Below are 18245 nucleotides of genomic sequence, written 5' to 3' on the forward strand. Positions count from 1 at the left end.
TAACAAGAGCATGCTACAGGGACACTGCTACATCGATGTTCATAGCAGCTCAATTCACGATAGCAAGACTGTGGAACCAGCCTAGATGCCCTTCAATAGATGAATGGATAAAAAAAATGTGGCATTTATACACTATGGAGTATTACTCTGCATTAAAAAATGACAAAATTATAGAATTTGGAGGGAAATGGATGGCATTAGAGCAGATTATGCTAAGTGAAGCTAGTCAATCTTTAAAAAACAAATACCAAATGACTCCTTTGATATAAGGGGTGTAAACAAGGACAGGGTAGGGACGAAGACCTTGAGAAGAATATTTACAGTAAACAGGGATGAGAGGTGGGAGGGAAAGGGAGTGAGAAGGGAAATTGCATGGAAATGGAAGGCGATCCTCAGGGTTATACAAAATGTCATATAAGAGGTAAGGAGGGGTAAGTCAAGAGAATACAAATGGAAGACATGATTTACAGTAGAAGGGGTAGAGAGAGAAAAGGGGAGGGGAGGGGAGGGGAGGGGAGGGGGGATAGTAGACAATAGGACAGACAGCAGAATACATCAGACACTAGAAAGGCAATATGTCAATCAATGGAAGGGTAACTGATGTGATACAGCAATTTGTATACGGGGTAAAAGCGGGAGTTCATAATCCACTTGAATCAAACCGTGTAATATGATGTATTAAGAACTATGTAATGTTATGAACGACCAATAAAAAAAAAAAAAAAAAAAAAACCATTTTGGTCCATCTACCATAGTCCAAACATGAAAAAAAAAAAAAAAAAAAAAAAAAAAAAAAAAAAAACATTTGTGTTCATCAAGAGAATCATAGGTTTAGAAATCTCAAAGCACACTCACAACGATGAGCTTGCAGGAGATATTCAGTTCTATGTTTATTGCATCTTTCATGCAAAAGCTATGTGAAACTCTTCATTACAAAAAGTCTGTGTTATGATTTGGATATGAGATGTCTTCCCAAAGCTCCTATGAAATGTGGGAAGTGAAATGATTAGGTTTAATGCGAGCTGTCATGTCACCAGTGGATTAATCCATCTGGTGGATTAACAATTTGAAAGGATTGCTGAGTGGTAACTGTGGGCAAGTGGGGTGTAGCTGAACGAGTGTGCCCTTGGAGCATGCCTTGGGGATTATATATTTTGTCCTTGGCTCCTTGCACTCTCTTGCTTCCTGTCTGTCATAAGCAGAGCAGCCTTTCTCTGCTACACCCTTCTGCCATAATGTTCTGTCTCACCTCATGCCCAAAGCAATGGAGTCAGCCAATCATGGACTGAGACCTCTGAGACCAGGAGCCAAAGTAATCTTTACAGCCTCTGAGTTTTTCCAGTCAGGTATTTGGGTCACAGCTATGCAGAGCTGACTAACAAAGTCTGTATAAAGTAAAAACTACTGTCCTGCTCATGTCCTGCACGGGAAGTGGAAATGGAGTTCCCCTTGGTGGAAGGGGCTGGCTGAGAAATAAAAGCCAAGGAAAATAGAAGGATGAAAAAAAATCACAGGACACAGAAAGTAGTTTCAAAAGTAAGGGCAGGGCAGTCAAGCTGATCAGATGAATTGAGCTTCTATGCTATGGCAAAATGGATCCTGTGCCTGCTTCATTTATATTGAGAAACATCAAAGGCTTTCCATAGGCTGTTCTTCACCTAAAAAGGTTAAAAGTGGGCTGTTCAGTTCCCAATGGGTGACACCCATATCTGGAGCTACTATGAGGGATCTTCCTAGCAAAGCGGAAATACAGGTCACATGCATTGGGCAATCTATTGCCCTGGAGAGGCACAGATAGTTGGCAATGCCAAACCTAAATCTCCCTGGTTACTGTATGGAGAGAAGACCCTTATGTAATGCACAGATGGCTTCCTGCACTACTGGTAGCTTATAGCTGGTGCAGATGGTTCTACTGAAAGTTCTCAGCAAGTCAATAGGAACCAAAATTAAATCATTATCTACACTTGTGCACCATTAGGGAGGATGTCTGCACTAGGGCAGGTCAGGAGGTGGCTCATGGAAGCCATCTAGACCCTCTGAGCTATGCTGGTCTGGTGGCTCCTCTTGGCTCCTGTCTCCAGTCTTGTCTACACAGTGAGGAAGTGGGGCATTAGGGATACTGACATGGAGAAAGGGGACTTGGTGACCTGAAGGGGTCAAATTGGAGGGCTATTTTTAGCAAGGCCTTGGACAAAGGGCTCCTGATGTGTTTGCCTTAAACACAGCAGGGGTCAAGCCAGAGGACCCAGGAGGCTTGGAGCCTCAAAGGCAATATATGGAAGGCTTCAGTAGCAAATGGAAAAAACTGTGTAGTATCTTTCATTTGAAATCTGTGATCACTGCCTCTCCAATACCTTTTCCTTACTTCAAAGGCCTTTTCAAATGAAGATTTATTCCATTTCTAAAAGCAACATGGGGCTTTACAAACGACCACACAGGAACAATGAGGGGGACATTAGTCTATTTATTCAGGCATTCATGTTGCCCTCTGAAAATGCAGTTTCTTCTAATTGGGTCTCTTTTTCTCTTCTTTTTTTTCTTTTGTGCTTTAAAACCACTGAGCCTCTCACTTTAAAAGGACATTGAAGTACCCATTATTTAAATCATCTTCTCCAAGTTCAAGGCTCCATGCCTTGGGTGATTCCGAGTTGAGAGAAGATGAGACAAAAAAGTCAGTCAATTTCTTATTTGCACATGGTGTCTTGACATCTTAATAAAACACTCAAGAATGACTAACAGTCTTTTCAAGTTATATTCTCTCTCTATATATATATCTCATAACTTTAGTCATTAATGCTAAATGAAAATGATGGTTAAAAAAGGATTTCAGCCACAATCCCATTGTAGAATTCCTCAGGGATATACATTATACTTTAATAAAGCAGAAACTTAGGGGAATTTTGTTACTGCAGTGAATTTTGGCATAGTATTATTGCTTCAGGAAAAAATTCAGTTCTAAAAATCTCATTTGCCTCTCATACATCTGAAGATATGTTTAGCCTCATTGCTTTTATCCTCAGGGATTGGTTATCAACTTTTAATTATTACTGTTATTAGCTTTCTTTCTGAAAACTCTTATTTTATTTTATTTTATTTTATTTTTTTGGTGGCTCTGTCCTTGAACTCTCTAGCCCTCAGGGGTCACCTTCAACAAAGATGAGCACTTACCTCACAGGGGCAGCATGCTGGTCCCCTCCCCAAAGATCCAGGTTTGATCTCAGCATCCCTCCCACTCCCCCGCCCTGTTCTTGTTTATCTCCTCTTGCTTCAAGTGGCTTCCAGTGGGTGGTCATCACCTCTGGCCAGGCACCATGCCACTGTCTCTACTTGTTCCTCTGAGTTCCTTTAGTCCATTTCATCCCTGTCCCAAATGCTGCAACAGCCTTGTCCCCTTCACTGTAAAACAGAGTGAATGAACTGGGAGCTGGTATGCAAGCCTGGGGGTGACAGAGTAGATCATCACTCGGAACAGGAAACAGCTCACACCTCTGTGTTCTCATAGCCATTGCCTTTACCTGCAGAATCCTCCACTTCAGCTCATCTCGCCAGCCTCCTCCTAGGTTGCTGCCTGGCATCTTCTGGGCTGCAGAGGAGGTGCAGTTAGGTGGGGGGGCCCTAACTCATGTTTTCCCTCCACACAGAACTTCAGGATCCTGAATTCCCATATTACAAGTCTGGTGGTGGGAACCTTAAATTCCTTACCTTATAATCATCCTTATCTAGGCATACCCCATCCACTGTAGAGGTCACTTTACTATATTTAACTATAATAGAATAGAATAGAGCCAGATGCCTTTGGATAACCTCACCAAAGATCAAGAAAAGTGTAGACCCCTATGAGCAAGACTGAACATCAAAATGGTCCCTCCCAGGAGAAAGATAAAGTATCTTCAAGGATAAATTTCAGCTTCTAACCTGGAATTATAACAGGTAGAGTTTTGAAAATAGCATGTGCTGAGGGTTTACTTACTTACCTACCTATCCTTGCAGTAGAGGTGCATACGCATGTATGTATGTGTGTGTCCCCTAAAATAGTAGAGATCTTTGATTGCAGAGTGTCAATGTGCACTAGCAATTGCAAAGTGTATTTGCACATACTGAGGAGTATGGCATAAGCCACAGATGACTTGGGGTCAAAACTTAAACTATTTGACATCAAAGTTAATGTGGAAATTATGCTCAATTAAAGAAAGAAACAAACAACCCAGAAATGATCCAGAAATCTAGGCTGTGGTTTACAGCCTTTGGAGATCTTTTCAGATGTGTTAAAAGAAGTTATATGGCATGGTGGTCTGATGTTTAAATTTAGGCTGCATCACTGATTTGCTTTCTAATCTTGGGGCAGTGACTTAATTTCTCTAAGCTTCCTGTGCCTCAACAAAAATGATATTCTTGATCATAATGACAACATCTCTCTTGTGTTGGTTGGAAGGCCTATGTGAGATAATCCCAGTAAAGCTCATAGCACTGTGCTTGGTATGTGGCTCTCGTGAGCTCACAGTGACAACAGTTCCTCCTTCAGAAGCTTCTGGGCAAGCCTTTGGCTCAGGAGCTGGTGTTCCAAAGAAGTGGTGCAGCAGGGACTTCTTTGCAGGTGTGGGTGGTAGTATGGGGACTGTCCACTCCCAAGTGCAGCCAGTATGAAGGGTATGGTTCCTAGTGATGCATCCAAAGCCTGCTGTTGGGGATGGCAGCTGGAAAGGCAGTGGCATTGGTGAGGTCTCCCTGGGGCCAACTCGTAATTTTGAATTTTTTGCTTGGCTGGTGGTTTTGCAGGCCCTGAGAGATATTTTGAATATCTCAAACTCCTCTCCTGAATTTTTCCTGAATTAGCCAAAGTTCATTTCTGTAATTTACAACTGATTCAGAAGATCATATGAAAATGGTTTTGAAAATCGTTTCTGAGATATTTAGCTTTCTTCCATGGGTGTCTGATGTATTGGCCAAGGCAGGCATGTCAGCAGTGGGGGACGAGAATTTGTGTCTACAGAGACAGGACCATGAGCTATTGGAAAGGTAGCTGAGGTGAGCCATGCTACAGTATCTGAGGTCATGGGGCAGACAGAACAAGCCCCTGGAAGTGATTTATGATGGAAATGTAAAGACAGGAGTCTGGTTTCTGATTACGAATCCATGTGAGAGCTACACATCCTCTTGGCTTCTCCTCGATTCTGGAAAGATAGCCTCCTACACTGAGAGCTGATTTTGCATCCCTTTCATCAAAAGTGGAAAGGAAATTCCAGACTGTAGAATCTGCATGTTATATTGGCTTCTGCACAAAGTCGATGTGATTTCTGATTGAAAAATCAAGAGAACTCTTTTTAACTATTTCAGTTGGCTTTAGCCAATGCTTTTGAAGTACACAAGATAACTTACTCCTTGCAGATATATTTTTTTCTTTTGATTACTCTTGTTACTGTAAGTTTTTAGCTACTTATCTACCAACATTTGTGTGGCCGTGATACACTAACTATGAACTTTTTCATCTTTTATCAGAGTTTTTAAGGTTAAACTTTTTTTCAGATGCTACCAAGAATAACACAGGGACAACAACAGCAGAATAATAATCATGTTCTGGATGCCTTGGCAAATTATATTTGCATTTAATTTTGCAAAACATTATACTTGCTCTTCCTCCCAATTTCTGTAACCAACTTTATTTTTCCATTGTAGAGTCACCTGGAGAAAGTGCTGGCTGTCCAAGCTACAGTCTGACCTAGTAATGTGTTAAAATGCCACATTATGGTCAGTTCTGAGCTTTGATGGATGGATCTTTATTTCTTGAGTAGAATTGACTCAAGGAGTATTTAGCTTGTTTCTGTTAGACTATGAATTTCAAGAAAAAATAGAGACAACCAGACAAGTAAGATTGAAAATGAGAAAAAAACAAAACAAAACAGGACAATGTACCAGCAAAGACTCTGTCCATGAATAACTGCATCAGAGGAGAGTTTGAACCAGTTACTATGAAAAAAAAAAAAGGAAGCATAACAGCTCTCCAAGGCAGTGTTTAAGGGTCCAGGTGAGCTGAGGGCTGAGGCTGCAGGAAGTTATGTTTTCACTGAGCAGAGGTGGTGAGGAAAGGAGAGGGAAAGGAGGGAGAGGGCAGAGTTACAGAAGAGGGGAATAGGATATGGATGGACAGAGGAGGAGGAGAAGCTGGCAGAAAGTGATAGAATGCATTAAGCTCAGAGGTCAGGGATCTGGAGGTTGTAATGAGGTAAAAAAGACGGTGTAATGGAAATCATGGAGTGAGCAGAGTCTACAAGGGCAGGGTGATGTGTTTAAGGTTACAGTTTCATAGGAAGATACTAACTCATGTCTCTGGGACATGAGGGTGGCAAAGGAGGCAGAACAGAGGACAAGGGAAAGGGAGAGCATTGAGAAGCCAGCTGGTGGGGTGGATTAGGGTGGAGAGAAAGGTCTCAGCTGCATGCAATTTGGGGGGGTTGGAAAGAGGAAGGTGGTATAGCTGAATAGCAGGAACCAAAAAGAAACAAGACTTTTCTTTGAGGGTAGGGGAGTCTCAAACTGTGAGAAAAATGAGAACAAAAAAGGGTCAGGCACACCCCTGCCCTGAGCTTTACTGGACACTGGAACACAATCAGGAATAGCTCAGGAAGAATGAGTTTCAGTGTGAAATAAGGGGAGGGCACAAGAAATCTATTGAAATAAAAAACCCAGAGAGAGGGGAGCAGAGGAGCATTGTGTTAGGAGGATAAAATTCAGGACATCTTTTTTTTTTTTTTTTGGATACTAAGACTTGAACCCATGGGTACTTTACCACTGAACTACATCCTCAGCTCCCCTCCCCTCTTATTTTATAAAAATTTGAGACAGGGTCTTGCTAAGTTGCCTAGGCTGGTCTTAAACTTGTGATCCTCGTGGCTCAGCCTCCCCAGGAGCTGGGATTACCACTGTATGCCACTGTGCCCAGCAAAATTCAGAACTTCTGAGACTGATAGCAAACTTATGCCCAGTAAATCCTCTAGAAGAAATCTTAATAATTGTTTACCCCATACTGTGCTGTGATGGTTAATTTTGTTAAATCAGCTAGGCCGTGGTACCCAGCCTTTGGTCAAAAACATCAGTCCAGATGTTGCTGTGAATGTGTTTTTTAAAATGCCATTAACATTTAAATCGGCAGAAGAGAAAACTTGGCTGCTGGAGTTTTAAGAGCAGGGAGTAACTGCATGCCCCAATCTTTCCCCATGGTTTCAGTGACCAGAACAGTGTTTGGAGAGCTGCCCTTGGGAGGAGGGACAGTGGAGAAGTTCCAGCTACAATCAGACCTGTTGAAAGTGGACATCATTTCCTGGGGCTGCACCATCACAGCTGTGGAGGTCAAAGACAGGCAGGGGAAAGCCTCCGACGTGGTTCTTGCCTTCTCTGAGTTGGAAGGGTACCTCCAAAGCAGTGGTTGGAAGGGTGGCCAACCGAATTGCCAAAGGAACATTCACATTGGGTGGGAAGGAGTATCACCTGGCCATTAACAATGGGCCCAACAGTCTGCATGGAGGACTCAAAGGGTTTGACAAGGTCCTCTGGACCCCTCAGGTGCTCTCAAATGGTGTCCAGTTCTCCCGCATCAGTCCAGATGGTGAGGAAGGCTACCCTGGAGAGTTAAAAGTCTGGGTGACATACACCCTGGATGGCGGGGAGCTCGTGGTCAACTATAGAGCACAAGCCAGTCAGACCACACCAGTCAATCTGACCAACCATTCTTACTTCAACCTGGCAGGCCAGGGATCCCCAAATATATATGACCTTGAAGTCACCATAGAAGCTGATGCTTTCTTGCCTGTGGATGAAGCCCTGATTCCTACAGGAGATGTTGCTCCAGTGCAAGAAACTGCATTCAGCCTAAGAAAACCAGTGGAGCTTGGAAAATACCTTCAGGAGTTCCACATCGATGGTATTGACCATAATTTCTGTCTGAATGGATCCAAAGAAAAGCTTTTGTGCAAGCTTTTGGATCCCAAAATGGATGGATCCAAAGAAAAGCTTTCTGTGCAAGGGTGTATCATGCTGGAAGTGGGAGGGTACTAGAAGTACTCACTGGTGTCCTGGTGTCCAGTGTTACATGGGTACCTTCCTGAATGGCACACTGAAGGGCAAGAGAGGAGCCATCTATCCTAAGCACTCCAGCTTCTACCTTGAGACCCAGAATTGGCCACTTCCCTCCTGTGCTGCTGAGTCCTGGGGAGGAGTACAATCATACCACCTGGTTCAAGTTTTCTGTGGTTTGAGGAAGTGTGAAGATCCATCCTAGTTCATGGCCAGGCCTGGGCCCCCTCAGCAGCCTGTCTCCTATCCAGAGACAAGGTGAAGATTTAGAGGATTTAAAAGTGATCATGTGCTAAATCATACAAATGGTAGCTGTCACAATAATTGGTCTGAATATTGATTTCCTTTTCCAGTGACTGGCTCTGGAACATGTCTAATGACAAGCTTTATTCTCTGTGCAGTTCAGAAGGCAAGTGAACCCAACCACCAACATCATCATTTAAGGCCTGACCTTAGCCCAGAAGGGGTGTCCAGGGACTCTTATACACGGTTGTAGGTTCCATCTCTCATCTTTGTTTCTGTGATGTTGCTCTCATTGCTTTTCTGTCTCCTCCCCTTCCTCCTTTATATCAAATCGCTTGACTCTTGGGTAGCACTCTGCAGTTTTCGAAGAAGGTCATATGAGCTGGTTCACCATGCCAGCAGATGGAGCCTCTGTGAGGTAGCAGGTGATTGACAAGTGAGGGAGCTGAGGCACAGAGGTTGAGTGACCCACTGCAAGCTAGTAAAATGTTTATTAGAACTTGAGTTTAGGTCATGCAAATTAAAGTCCCCTTCTTTACCTATCCCAGTCTGCCAGAGCATTCCAGGAATCACTGAAGGGTTAAAAAGGGATCTGGTTCCTGCTCTGTTAGGAGCCAGCCTTTCTTCTCAGATTCCCTTTTGTAAGAAACGGTTCAAATACCCATAAAGAATCCATCATTTAGACTCCCTGCCTTTGGGGTTAACATTTATACTGGAAGCAGTGTTGTGTTTATGTAGATGAGGCTGGAGATTCTTTTCCTGAATAATCAAATCATTAATGATGGGTGTGGGCTGGTGCTTTTTAAAGAAATATATTTTATACTATTGTTTACTACAATCAGTTGAAATAAAGAGCATCCCCAGAAGAAAAAATATAAATAAATCGGTAGAAGAATGAAAAATGTTATCCTCTACCACATGGGTTGGCTTCATTTAATCGGTTGAAGATCTGATGAGAAAAATGGAATAGCTTTCCCCGCCCCCCTAGGGAGGGGGAACCATTTTCGGCCTGCCCTGCAAATTCAGATTTTTATTTTTTTGTACTGGGGGTTGAACCAAAGAGCACTTAACAACTGAGCCACAATCCCCAGCCCTTTTATTTTTTTATTTTGAGACAAGGTCCCAGTATATGGCTTAGGGCACTGCCGAATTGCTGAGTCTGGCCTTGAACTTGCAATCTTCTTGCATCAGCCTCTGGAGCTGCTGGGATTCCAGGTGTGTGCCACCATGCTCAGTTTTTGCCTTGCAATTCAGATTAGCAGCCCCCTCAATTGCATGAGCCAATTTCTTGAAATGTTTCCTTCTGGGTGTATAGATACTATTTTAGTTCTGGTTTTGGGGGGAGGCATGATGAATACATATGCTTACTATTTTCTAGTCATTTTTCTAAGTGATTTGTAATTATTATTTTATCTTACCTTTGCAGGGGTCTGAGACCTTCTGGGATGGATGATGAGTCGGAGGATACCAGGCTCTTTGGAAGCAGTAGAAACAGTCTGGATACATTCCTGGCCTTGGGTTTAGGCACTCAGACTAATTAGAAGTATCCAAGCCCCTTGGCAGGAATTAGCTTATGCATTCAATTACATACATCTCTAGGGTGATAATCATTTCTAGGGCGATATTGAATTATTGCCTTTGGAAACGTGTCTCCTAGCATTAAAAGGAACTTAATAACGTAAAATGGAATTTGAAAGTACAGACAACAATTGTGTTAGAAATCACTAATTCTATTAATAAGCAGTTAAGCCAGGTTATTTAGTTAGAGCATATGTGTAGATCTAAGCTCTGAAGGTTGACATATGCCTCTATAACCATAACAAAGTGTTCTTTGCTTATGGCAAGCAAAGAGCCTCATTTGTTCTTCTAGGAAAAAACTCATTAATACATATTATTTGGAAATATGTAGGAGACATGAATTCATGTCAACCACAGTGGGTTGGGTTGTCCTCAGGTTGACTTTTAACTCAGGTTGGTTTTTAACTCTTTTGTCAACTTTAATCAGTTGATAAGGGGTGCCTGGAGTATTGTGCAATATTTGAGATTAGGACTGTTCATTCAGCCATAAAAAATATACATTGACCACCTACTGTGTGCAGGCAGGAGGTTAGATATTGAGGGTAGGATGGCAGGTGAGACCTTTCCCCTTCCTGCTTTCAGAGAATTGAGAGCATAGCAAGGAAGACAATTAGTGTAGTACTTTCAAAAGAGGTGGCAACACTTTGTAAGGATAGATAAGGTTACAGATAAAGCATCCCACTCGGCCTGGGGGATCTTGGACAGCTTCCCTTGGAAAACTTTGTGGGGGTGGGGAGAAAACAGGCCTGTATCTGCGCTGGCATGGGAAGGGCAGTGGAATGTTGGGTTCTGTTATCTATTTTAGCTTCTTTAGAGACAGACTTCTAACACTTAAGCAAGTTTTTAAGAGGGGGAATGTGGTTTTGTGGTGTCTTGTAATTACCTCTGTAGTTAGTACAAATGGAATCTGGGGTAGTGGAAACTCAAGTAGGAGAATTAGGATCACTCACACTCAGAAAATAGTTTGGGATATTTTCAACAAATGACATAGGCAATGGTGGTCTGACCTAGGCATTTGTCCAGAAAATGAAAACATGTACACACAAAGGTGTGCACAGGAGTGTACACTGCACTCTATTGGTAAGTGCCCAAATAGCAATCCAGATGTCATTCAACAGGTGAATGGATGAACCAGCCATCTGTGGTCCAGCTGTGCTATACAATACTACTTAGTAGTGAAAAGGCACAAACTATATACAGTAGTCCTCTCTTATCCACAGGGGATATGTTCCAAGGCCCTCAGGGGATGCCTGAAACTTCACATGGCACCAACCCTGTATACACTATATTCTTTCCTATACATGTATACATTTTCCAAAGTTTAATTTATAAATTAGGCATAGTAAGAGATAAACAACAATAACTGATAATAAAATAGAACAATTATAATAGCAGACCATAATAAAAGTTATTTAAAACTTATGAATTATTTCTGGAAATCTCATTTAATATTTTCCTAGTATGGTTGACACAGGAAAATGAATCTACAGGAAGTAAAATCATGGAAAAGGGGGAGATTTTATATATATATATATATATATATATATATATATATATATATATATATATATGATTTTTTTTCCCTGCAGTACTGGTAATTGAATCCAGGGGTGCTTTAACATGAACTACATCTCCAGATCTTTTTAGTTTTTGTTTTGAGACAGTGTCTTGCTAAGTTATCCAGGATGGCCTTGAACTTGCATTCTCTTGTCTCAGCCTTCCAAGTCACTGGGATTGCAGGTCTGCATCACTGTGTCTGGTGAGGTGGCCCTATTGATACTTGAAATAACCTGGATGAATCTCTGAGGAATTTTACTCATGAATAGAACCAATAACAAAAGGTTACATACAGAATGAGTCCCTGATATAATGTTTTAGATATGGAGATCAAATTTATGGTTGCTGGGGAGGGGAACTGGTTGTGGTTATAAAGGGACAAATTGCAGGATCCCTGTATAGTTGGAACAATTTGGTATCTTGGGTGTGGTTGTACATACAGGCACCTACACTGGTGACAAACCTATTTAGAAGTTAATACATACACAGAAAGCAAATAAAACTGGGAAAATCTGAATAAGATAGTGGAGTCTACCAGTATCAAGACACTGGCTATGACATTGTGTTATAGTTTTGTAAAATGTTACTACCAGGAGGAGCTGGGTAAAAATGCAGGGTGTGGGGCTGTGTTCTTTCTTATAACTGCATGTGAATTTATATTTATTTGAAAAAAATAAAGAACCAAAAAAATTTTTTTTCCATAAATTGATAACATTTTACAAAGTCCAAAGATAGGCATCAATGGAGATATGTGAACAATAAGTTATCTTTCAATGAAAATTGTTCCCTGTTCCATGAGGGAGGGGCCCAGGAGGTATTTCCTTGTGTTACTGAGTTAAGAATCAAAAATACAGCTTCGGAAAGCTGGGGAACAGCATAATCACAAAACAGTCTTCATGGATGAAGCCCATCAGAAGTATAATTTTTATTCAACCTGTCAGAAATTTAGTGGTGGTTAATATTGCTTAAAAATCAGTTCTTTAGAATCAAAGGCCCTACAAATGCATTTGGCTTTAGTATGCATTGGATGGAGAGATAGACTGTGTTGGAGGTGGCTAAGACCATCTCTAGGATTGATGATTCACTAGGAGAACTCACAGAATATGCAATGGTCCTTATGGCTGCGATTTATTACAGTAATAGGATGCAAAGCAAAATCAGCACAGTGAAAATATGTGTGGAGCAAAGTCTAGAGAAAAACCAGGCACAAACCTTCAAGAATCCTCTCCCAGGGGAGTCACACAGGATGTACTCAATTCCCGTAGCAACAAGTTATGACAACTTGTGCAAAGGGTTGTCTGCCAGGGAGGCTCATTAGCAACTCAGTGCCCAGGGATTTACTGGTGGCTGCCTGACACATGCCAAAATCTCAGACTCCCAGGGGGAAAGCTGGTATTCAGCAAAAACCACATTGTTTGCACAGCGCTCCATGGTGATTCACTCTTATTAGGGTGGTGGGAACCCTTCCAAAGTCCCCATTCTCAGAATCCAGAGAAGGGCCCTCCTAAGCAGATCTGTCAAAGGACAGCATCGGGCCTGCTGTGTTAATTCTTCTGCACATAGGGCTGTATTACTTGCGTGTCTCAGATGCTGTGACATCTGGGGCCTTATTGATCGTGGGGGGTGTTCCCCTCCAGGGCTAGCCGATTCCTACAGATAGTAAAGGATTCACCTGCAAGCTCTCCTTTCATATGTAAGCCAACCAATCTGGAGCCATACCCCAATTGCATCTTTAATGAGTTTTTATATTCTGGGCCACTATTCCCCTATCCTAATAACTCCAGATTCATCTGGGTACCCATCAGCTAGGACAGCCCCTCAGTCCCAGAGCCTACTGAGATGATTCAAACCAGCTTACCCTGTCTTGTTTATTCCTTCCTCTAGAAACCACCAAAAGGGCTCTTGTCCAATTTCTCCTTCTGCTGCCTGCTGATCAACCCTGACACTCCCTCATATGTCCCCCACGGTTTCCCTTCCGGTGAGTAATAAGCTATCTTTCAATGAAAATGGTTCCCTCATCAATTGGCCTTAACTTACATGCATAATAATAAAACCCACATTGAAAATGAGGCCAAACAAACCTTTCTATATAGTTGCAAAGAAAAAAAAAACACATAGCAGAATAATAGTTTGAAGAATAAAATGTTTCTTTAAGTTACAAATATTGTATATTATGTAGTACAAAAACTGTTATCTGTTACTAGGTCTGGTGGTACCTGCCTATAGTTCTGGCCACTGGGGAGTCTGAGGCAGGAGGATCACAAGTTCTAGGCCCATCTCAGCAGCTTAGCAATATCCTATTTCAAAATTAAAACAATAAATAAATAAAGACTGGGGATGTTGCTCAGTGGCAGAGTGCCCCTGGATTCCATCTTGGTACCACAAAAAAACCAAAACAAAACAAACTGTAATCTATCAATATTCAGTTTAAAGAATAATTATAAAGCAGAAATGTGGGGTTACATGAATATGTCACCTATTACACAACTTAATATTTGTTCCTAATGAATGTGGTGTGCTTATCAGCCTTTCATAATTTCACAACATTTAACAACACATGCGCGTGTACATGCACAGGATAGAACATTGAAATACAATTCAAAGCCAGCCTGTCCTTCAAGTCTTCATTTGAAAAAGACATGGAGAGTGGGCAGCAGGCAGAGGGGTGGATCTAGATGCCCTGGAGAGTGGTGAGAATCCTTGGCTTCTCTCCTTTGAGCTCCTGTCCTTTGGTGGTGGAGTGGCGAAGGATTAGGGCTGTTGGGAGCTGAAATCCTAGCTCAGGCACGGAGTAGCTATAAGACCTGGCAAACCATATACTAAACTGGACCCTCAATGGCTTCATCTATAAATGCAGATAATCCCTTCCTCACGTTACTGTTGCAAAATCAAATGAAAAGAGGGATGTGATGTGCCTGACACACCATCGGCTCTCAGTCGGTGCCTGTTCTCCCAATTCTCAGGATGAACTGTAATTGCTATAGGTAGGGGGAAGATTTAAATGTTACAAAATGTTGTGAAATTATGAAAACCTGGATGTTAGAGGAGGAAGACTTTATTTGGGCTCAGGGTTTCAGAGGTTTAGTCCATCACTTGGGCCCAAGATTAAGCAGCACATCATGGTGGAACGGCAGTGGTAGAGGAAAGCTGCTCTGCTCAAGGCGGCCAGGAAGCAGAGAGAGAGGGAATGGGGTCTGGGAAGGATGCATCCTTCCAGGGCACACCCCCAGCGACTCACCTCCTCCAGCCACACTCCCTTATCTTCCATAGTTATCACCTAGTCATTCCATTCAAACTTGGATGGACTGGTTAGAGCACCACACTCATCATCTCATCACTTCACCTCTGAATATTCTTGCATTTGGGGGGACATCTCATATCCAAACCCCCCAAAGCTGATTAGCAGACCACATTCATTATAAATAAAAAAGTAAACTGTGTAACATGTGATGTGTATGTGTAACCTGACATTTTTTTTCTTTTTATTTATTCTTTAAGCTCAACATACATTATAGTTCATGGGACACAGAGTATTTATAGCATAAGGAAATATTTTATTCTTTAAATCATTATGCTCTTGTGTGCTTTTTCGCAAATATATTTGCTAACAAAAATAACAAGAAATCAGAGGAAAAGTGTCTTACGTTGGGGGCTTTTAATGAATAGTCATTATTTTCCTGTCCTGATCTTTCCCTCTTCTAGTTAGAAGCCATGGCCTATGGAATTTCAATATTTTCTGAATTTTTTTAAACCCTCCTGGCAAGCAGAGGGAAAGGAGGAGAGGTACCTGCAGTAAGTACTCCACATTAGATATGTTAGTATTCTCATCAAGTTCTGGAGTAATTTGGATGCCAATCGAGTGAGCGTTAAATCCAGATATCTGCGAGCAGGATGTGGCTTTCCCGAAGGACTGCTTGTTGGAGTAGGTGTCAGTCCTCATCTCTGAACCCAACTGTTAATGCTGAGGAGCAAAGGATCCAGGGCCACATGGCCTGGTGTCATGCTGGGGTGGGATAGAGTCCAGTCACATAGGACAGAATAGGAAAAGAAAAAGAAAAGTCCCAGGTCCTCTAGTCCCCTCTTTCTACAGTTAGTCTGGGTCCCTGAGGGTGTTTCACACTGGGTTTACGTTTCAGTGGAGGGAGTTTGCCCCCCTACCCCTTTTTCCTTTGTTTGGTGTGGGGATTGAACCTGGGTCCTTGTGTGTGTGGTGGGCAAGCATTCTACCACTGAGTTAGTCCCCCTTTTAATGTTGCCTTTTTATAGGGAAAGACAGAGGTTTATGTATTTCCCTGTTTAATCTGGCTAAGGCACCAGCTAGGGGAAGGGCAGTCTGAATTTCTGGATACCTAGAACCTGGGGTTCTTGGGGTCCATGGGGATAAGCCGCCCCTCCTGCTGGCAGGCCACTGATTCTGTGGTGCCTTAGTCCTGGCCTCTATAACAGAACACCATGGACGGAGTGATACTCTGACATTTATTTCTGACAGTTCTGGAGGCTGAAAGTCAGAGATCAGGGTGGCAGGAGGGTTGGGTTCTGGTGAGGGCCCTGTTCCTGGTTCTCAGCCAGACAACTTCTCATCATTCTCTCACGCTGCAGAACGAGAGCCAGCCAGCCTCTTATAAAGGAACTAAATCCCTTTTTTAGGGAACCACCCACATGACCTAATCACCTCTAATGGTTCCACCTTTGGGTACCAGGATTTCGACATATGAATACTGAGGGAACACTAGCATTCAGATGAAGCTCAGCAGAGCCTGCAGCTCAGCCTGTTAGGAGGAGAGATCTCAGGCCCCAATAGATTGTGGTTGAGAGTGGGTTCTGAGTTGCCCCAGACAGTCCTGCTCCATGTGCTATAATGGTCTTTTACCCATAATATCCAACACATTTATTTTTATTTCTCTGCCTCCAAATATACTTTCACTTATATTTTATACTATGCATGGAAAGGGGATGGGGTATAAATATGTACATAGAGTAGGTAATAAAAATCTATTTGGGTGGCTGGGATTGTGGCTCAGTGTTGGTGTACTTGTCAAGCAGGTGAAAGGCACTGGGTTCGATCCTCAGCACCACACAAATAAAATAAAGGCATTGTGTCCATTTATTTTAAAAAAATCTATTAGCGTTTAATGTCATGGTGGATTTAAAAATTCTACTGGTTGTCTTACAGCTGTTAAGATTCCACATGATAGCAGAAGGCCTATTCACGCGTGGCCTTCTTTGATAATTATCCTAACTTTTTACTGGTGCTGGCTGAACATGCCATGTGAGACAGGCCCATGAATGTGAGGTCGTTGGGGCAAGTGAGGGAGTTGAATAAGTACGCATCACTTAGAAAGTCTCTAGTTATTTCTGACCCAGTGATCTTCAGTGTGTGTTTCTACCTTCTTTCTTTCCTTTAAAAAATTGTGCTGACAGCTGGGTGTGGTGGTGCATGCCTATAATCCTAGCTGCTCCGGAGGCTGAGGCAGGAGGATTGTGAGTTCAAAGCCAGCCTCAGCAGCTTAGAGAGGCTCTAAGCAACTTAGCAAGATCCTGTCTCAAAATAAAAAAAAATAAAAATAGGTTGGGGATGTGACTTAGTGGTTAAGCACTCCTGGGTTCCATCCCTGGGACACTAACCCCCCCACATACATAAAAAAAATTGTGGTGACATACGTATAACATGTGTTTAACCACATAACCCTTTTCAAGTATACAGTTTGGTGGCATTGAGTATATTCACACTGTTATACAATCATCAGGACCATTCATTTTCAGAACCCTTTATTCTTCCCAAATCAAAAGTGTTTCCATTAAACACTGACTTCCTTCTCTCCTGTCCCTGTCATTTTACCTACTGTCTCTATGAATTTGACTACCCCACATCTCTCATATAAGTGGAATATTTGTATTTTTCTGTGTGGGTTTTATTTTTCCCATTTAATGTCTTCTTGGTTTAACCATGTTGCAGCATGTGTTAGAATTTCCTTCTTTTTGAAGGAAATTTCCTTTGTGTAGGTATCACATTTTATTACCCACTTATCTGTTGATTGACATTTGAGTTATTTCCACTTTTTTGGTTATTGTGAATAATGCTGCTATGAACACTTAAATATGTTCAAATCCCTGCTGAAAATTCTTTTGGGTACCTGCCCAGAAGTGGAAATTCTGGGTCACATGGTAATTTTATGTTAATATTTTGGAGGAAACTTCATACTGTTTTCTGAAATGGCTGTAGCACTTCACATTTCCACCAACAATGTACAGATGTTCCAATTTCTCCCTAAGCTCAGTGCATCTCTTTTTCTTTATTTCTTCTTTTTTTTTTTTTAGATTTATTGCTTTTTGAATTCAGAGGATTTTGTTATAAAGAATTTGTGAAATGATTTACAAATGCGGGTAATACTCTAGAACGTACACCTGCAACTCATTCAGTTTTTTTTTAAAAAATGTTATTGGCACTTTGTAATTACACACAATAGTGGTATTTATTATTCCAAACTCATTCATACATGTAATTTGTTCGATCTTGTTTTCCAGTACTTTCCCATTCCCTGCCCTGCTACTTGAGCTGATCCACTTTTTTTAGATGGCTTTTTGTTAGGGGCATCTAGGATTGGTACAGGTAAATTCTTCCAGAAACTTCCAGAAGCAACTACAAATCACAGAGAAATCTCCCTTGTCTGGGTTCTTACAGTCATTTAGTCATAGTACTTAATCTTCTAATATGTTATATTTGCCTTTATGTAAACTTTAATTCTTATTTTAGTGAATCCAGTTGAAACATTCTTGTCTGTTGAACTATTTATTTGAAG

The 18245-nt window shown here is 41.7% G+C and overlaps 1 protein-coding gene across 1 annotated transcript; it reads left to right on the forward strand.

The window, feature by feature from the left end:
* Positions 1 to 7211: 7211 nt before the first annotated feature.
* On the forward strand, positions 7212 to 8249 carry LOC113186833 (galactose mutarotase). Its single transcript, XM_026394401.2, is given in 5 exon segments — positions 7212 to 7411; positions 7413 to 7961; positions 8000 to 8061; positions 8064 to 8172; positions 8174 to 8249. Coding segments are annotated over 5 exon segments (996 nt in total).
* Positions 8250 to 18245: the final 9996 nt, after the last annotated feature.

Source organism: Urocitellus parryii, chromosome 7, assembly GCF_045843805.1.
Source record: "Urocitellus parryii isolate mUroPar1 chromosome 7, mUroPar1.hap1, whole genome shotgun sequence".
Taxonomy (NCBI): Eukaryota; Metazoa; Chordata; class Mammalia; order Rodentia; family Sciuridae; genus Urocitellus; species Urocitellus parryii.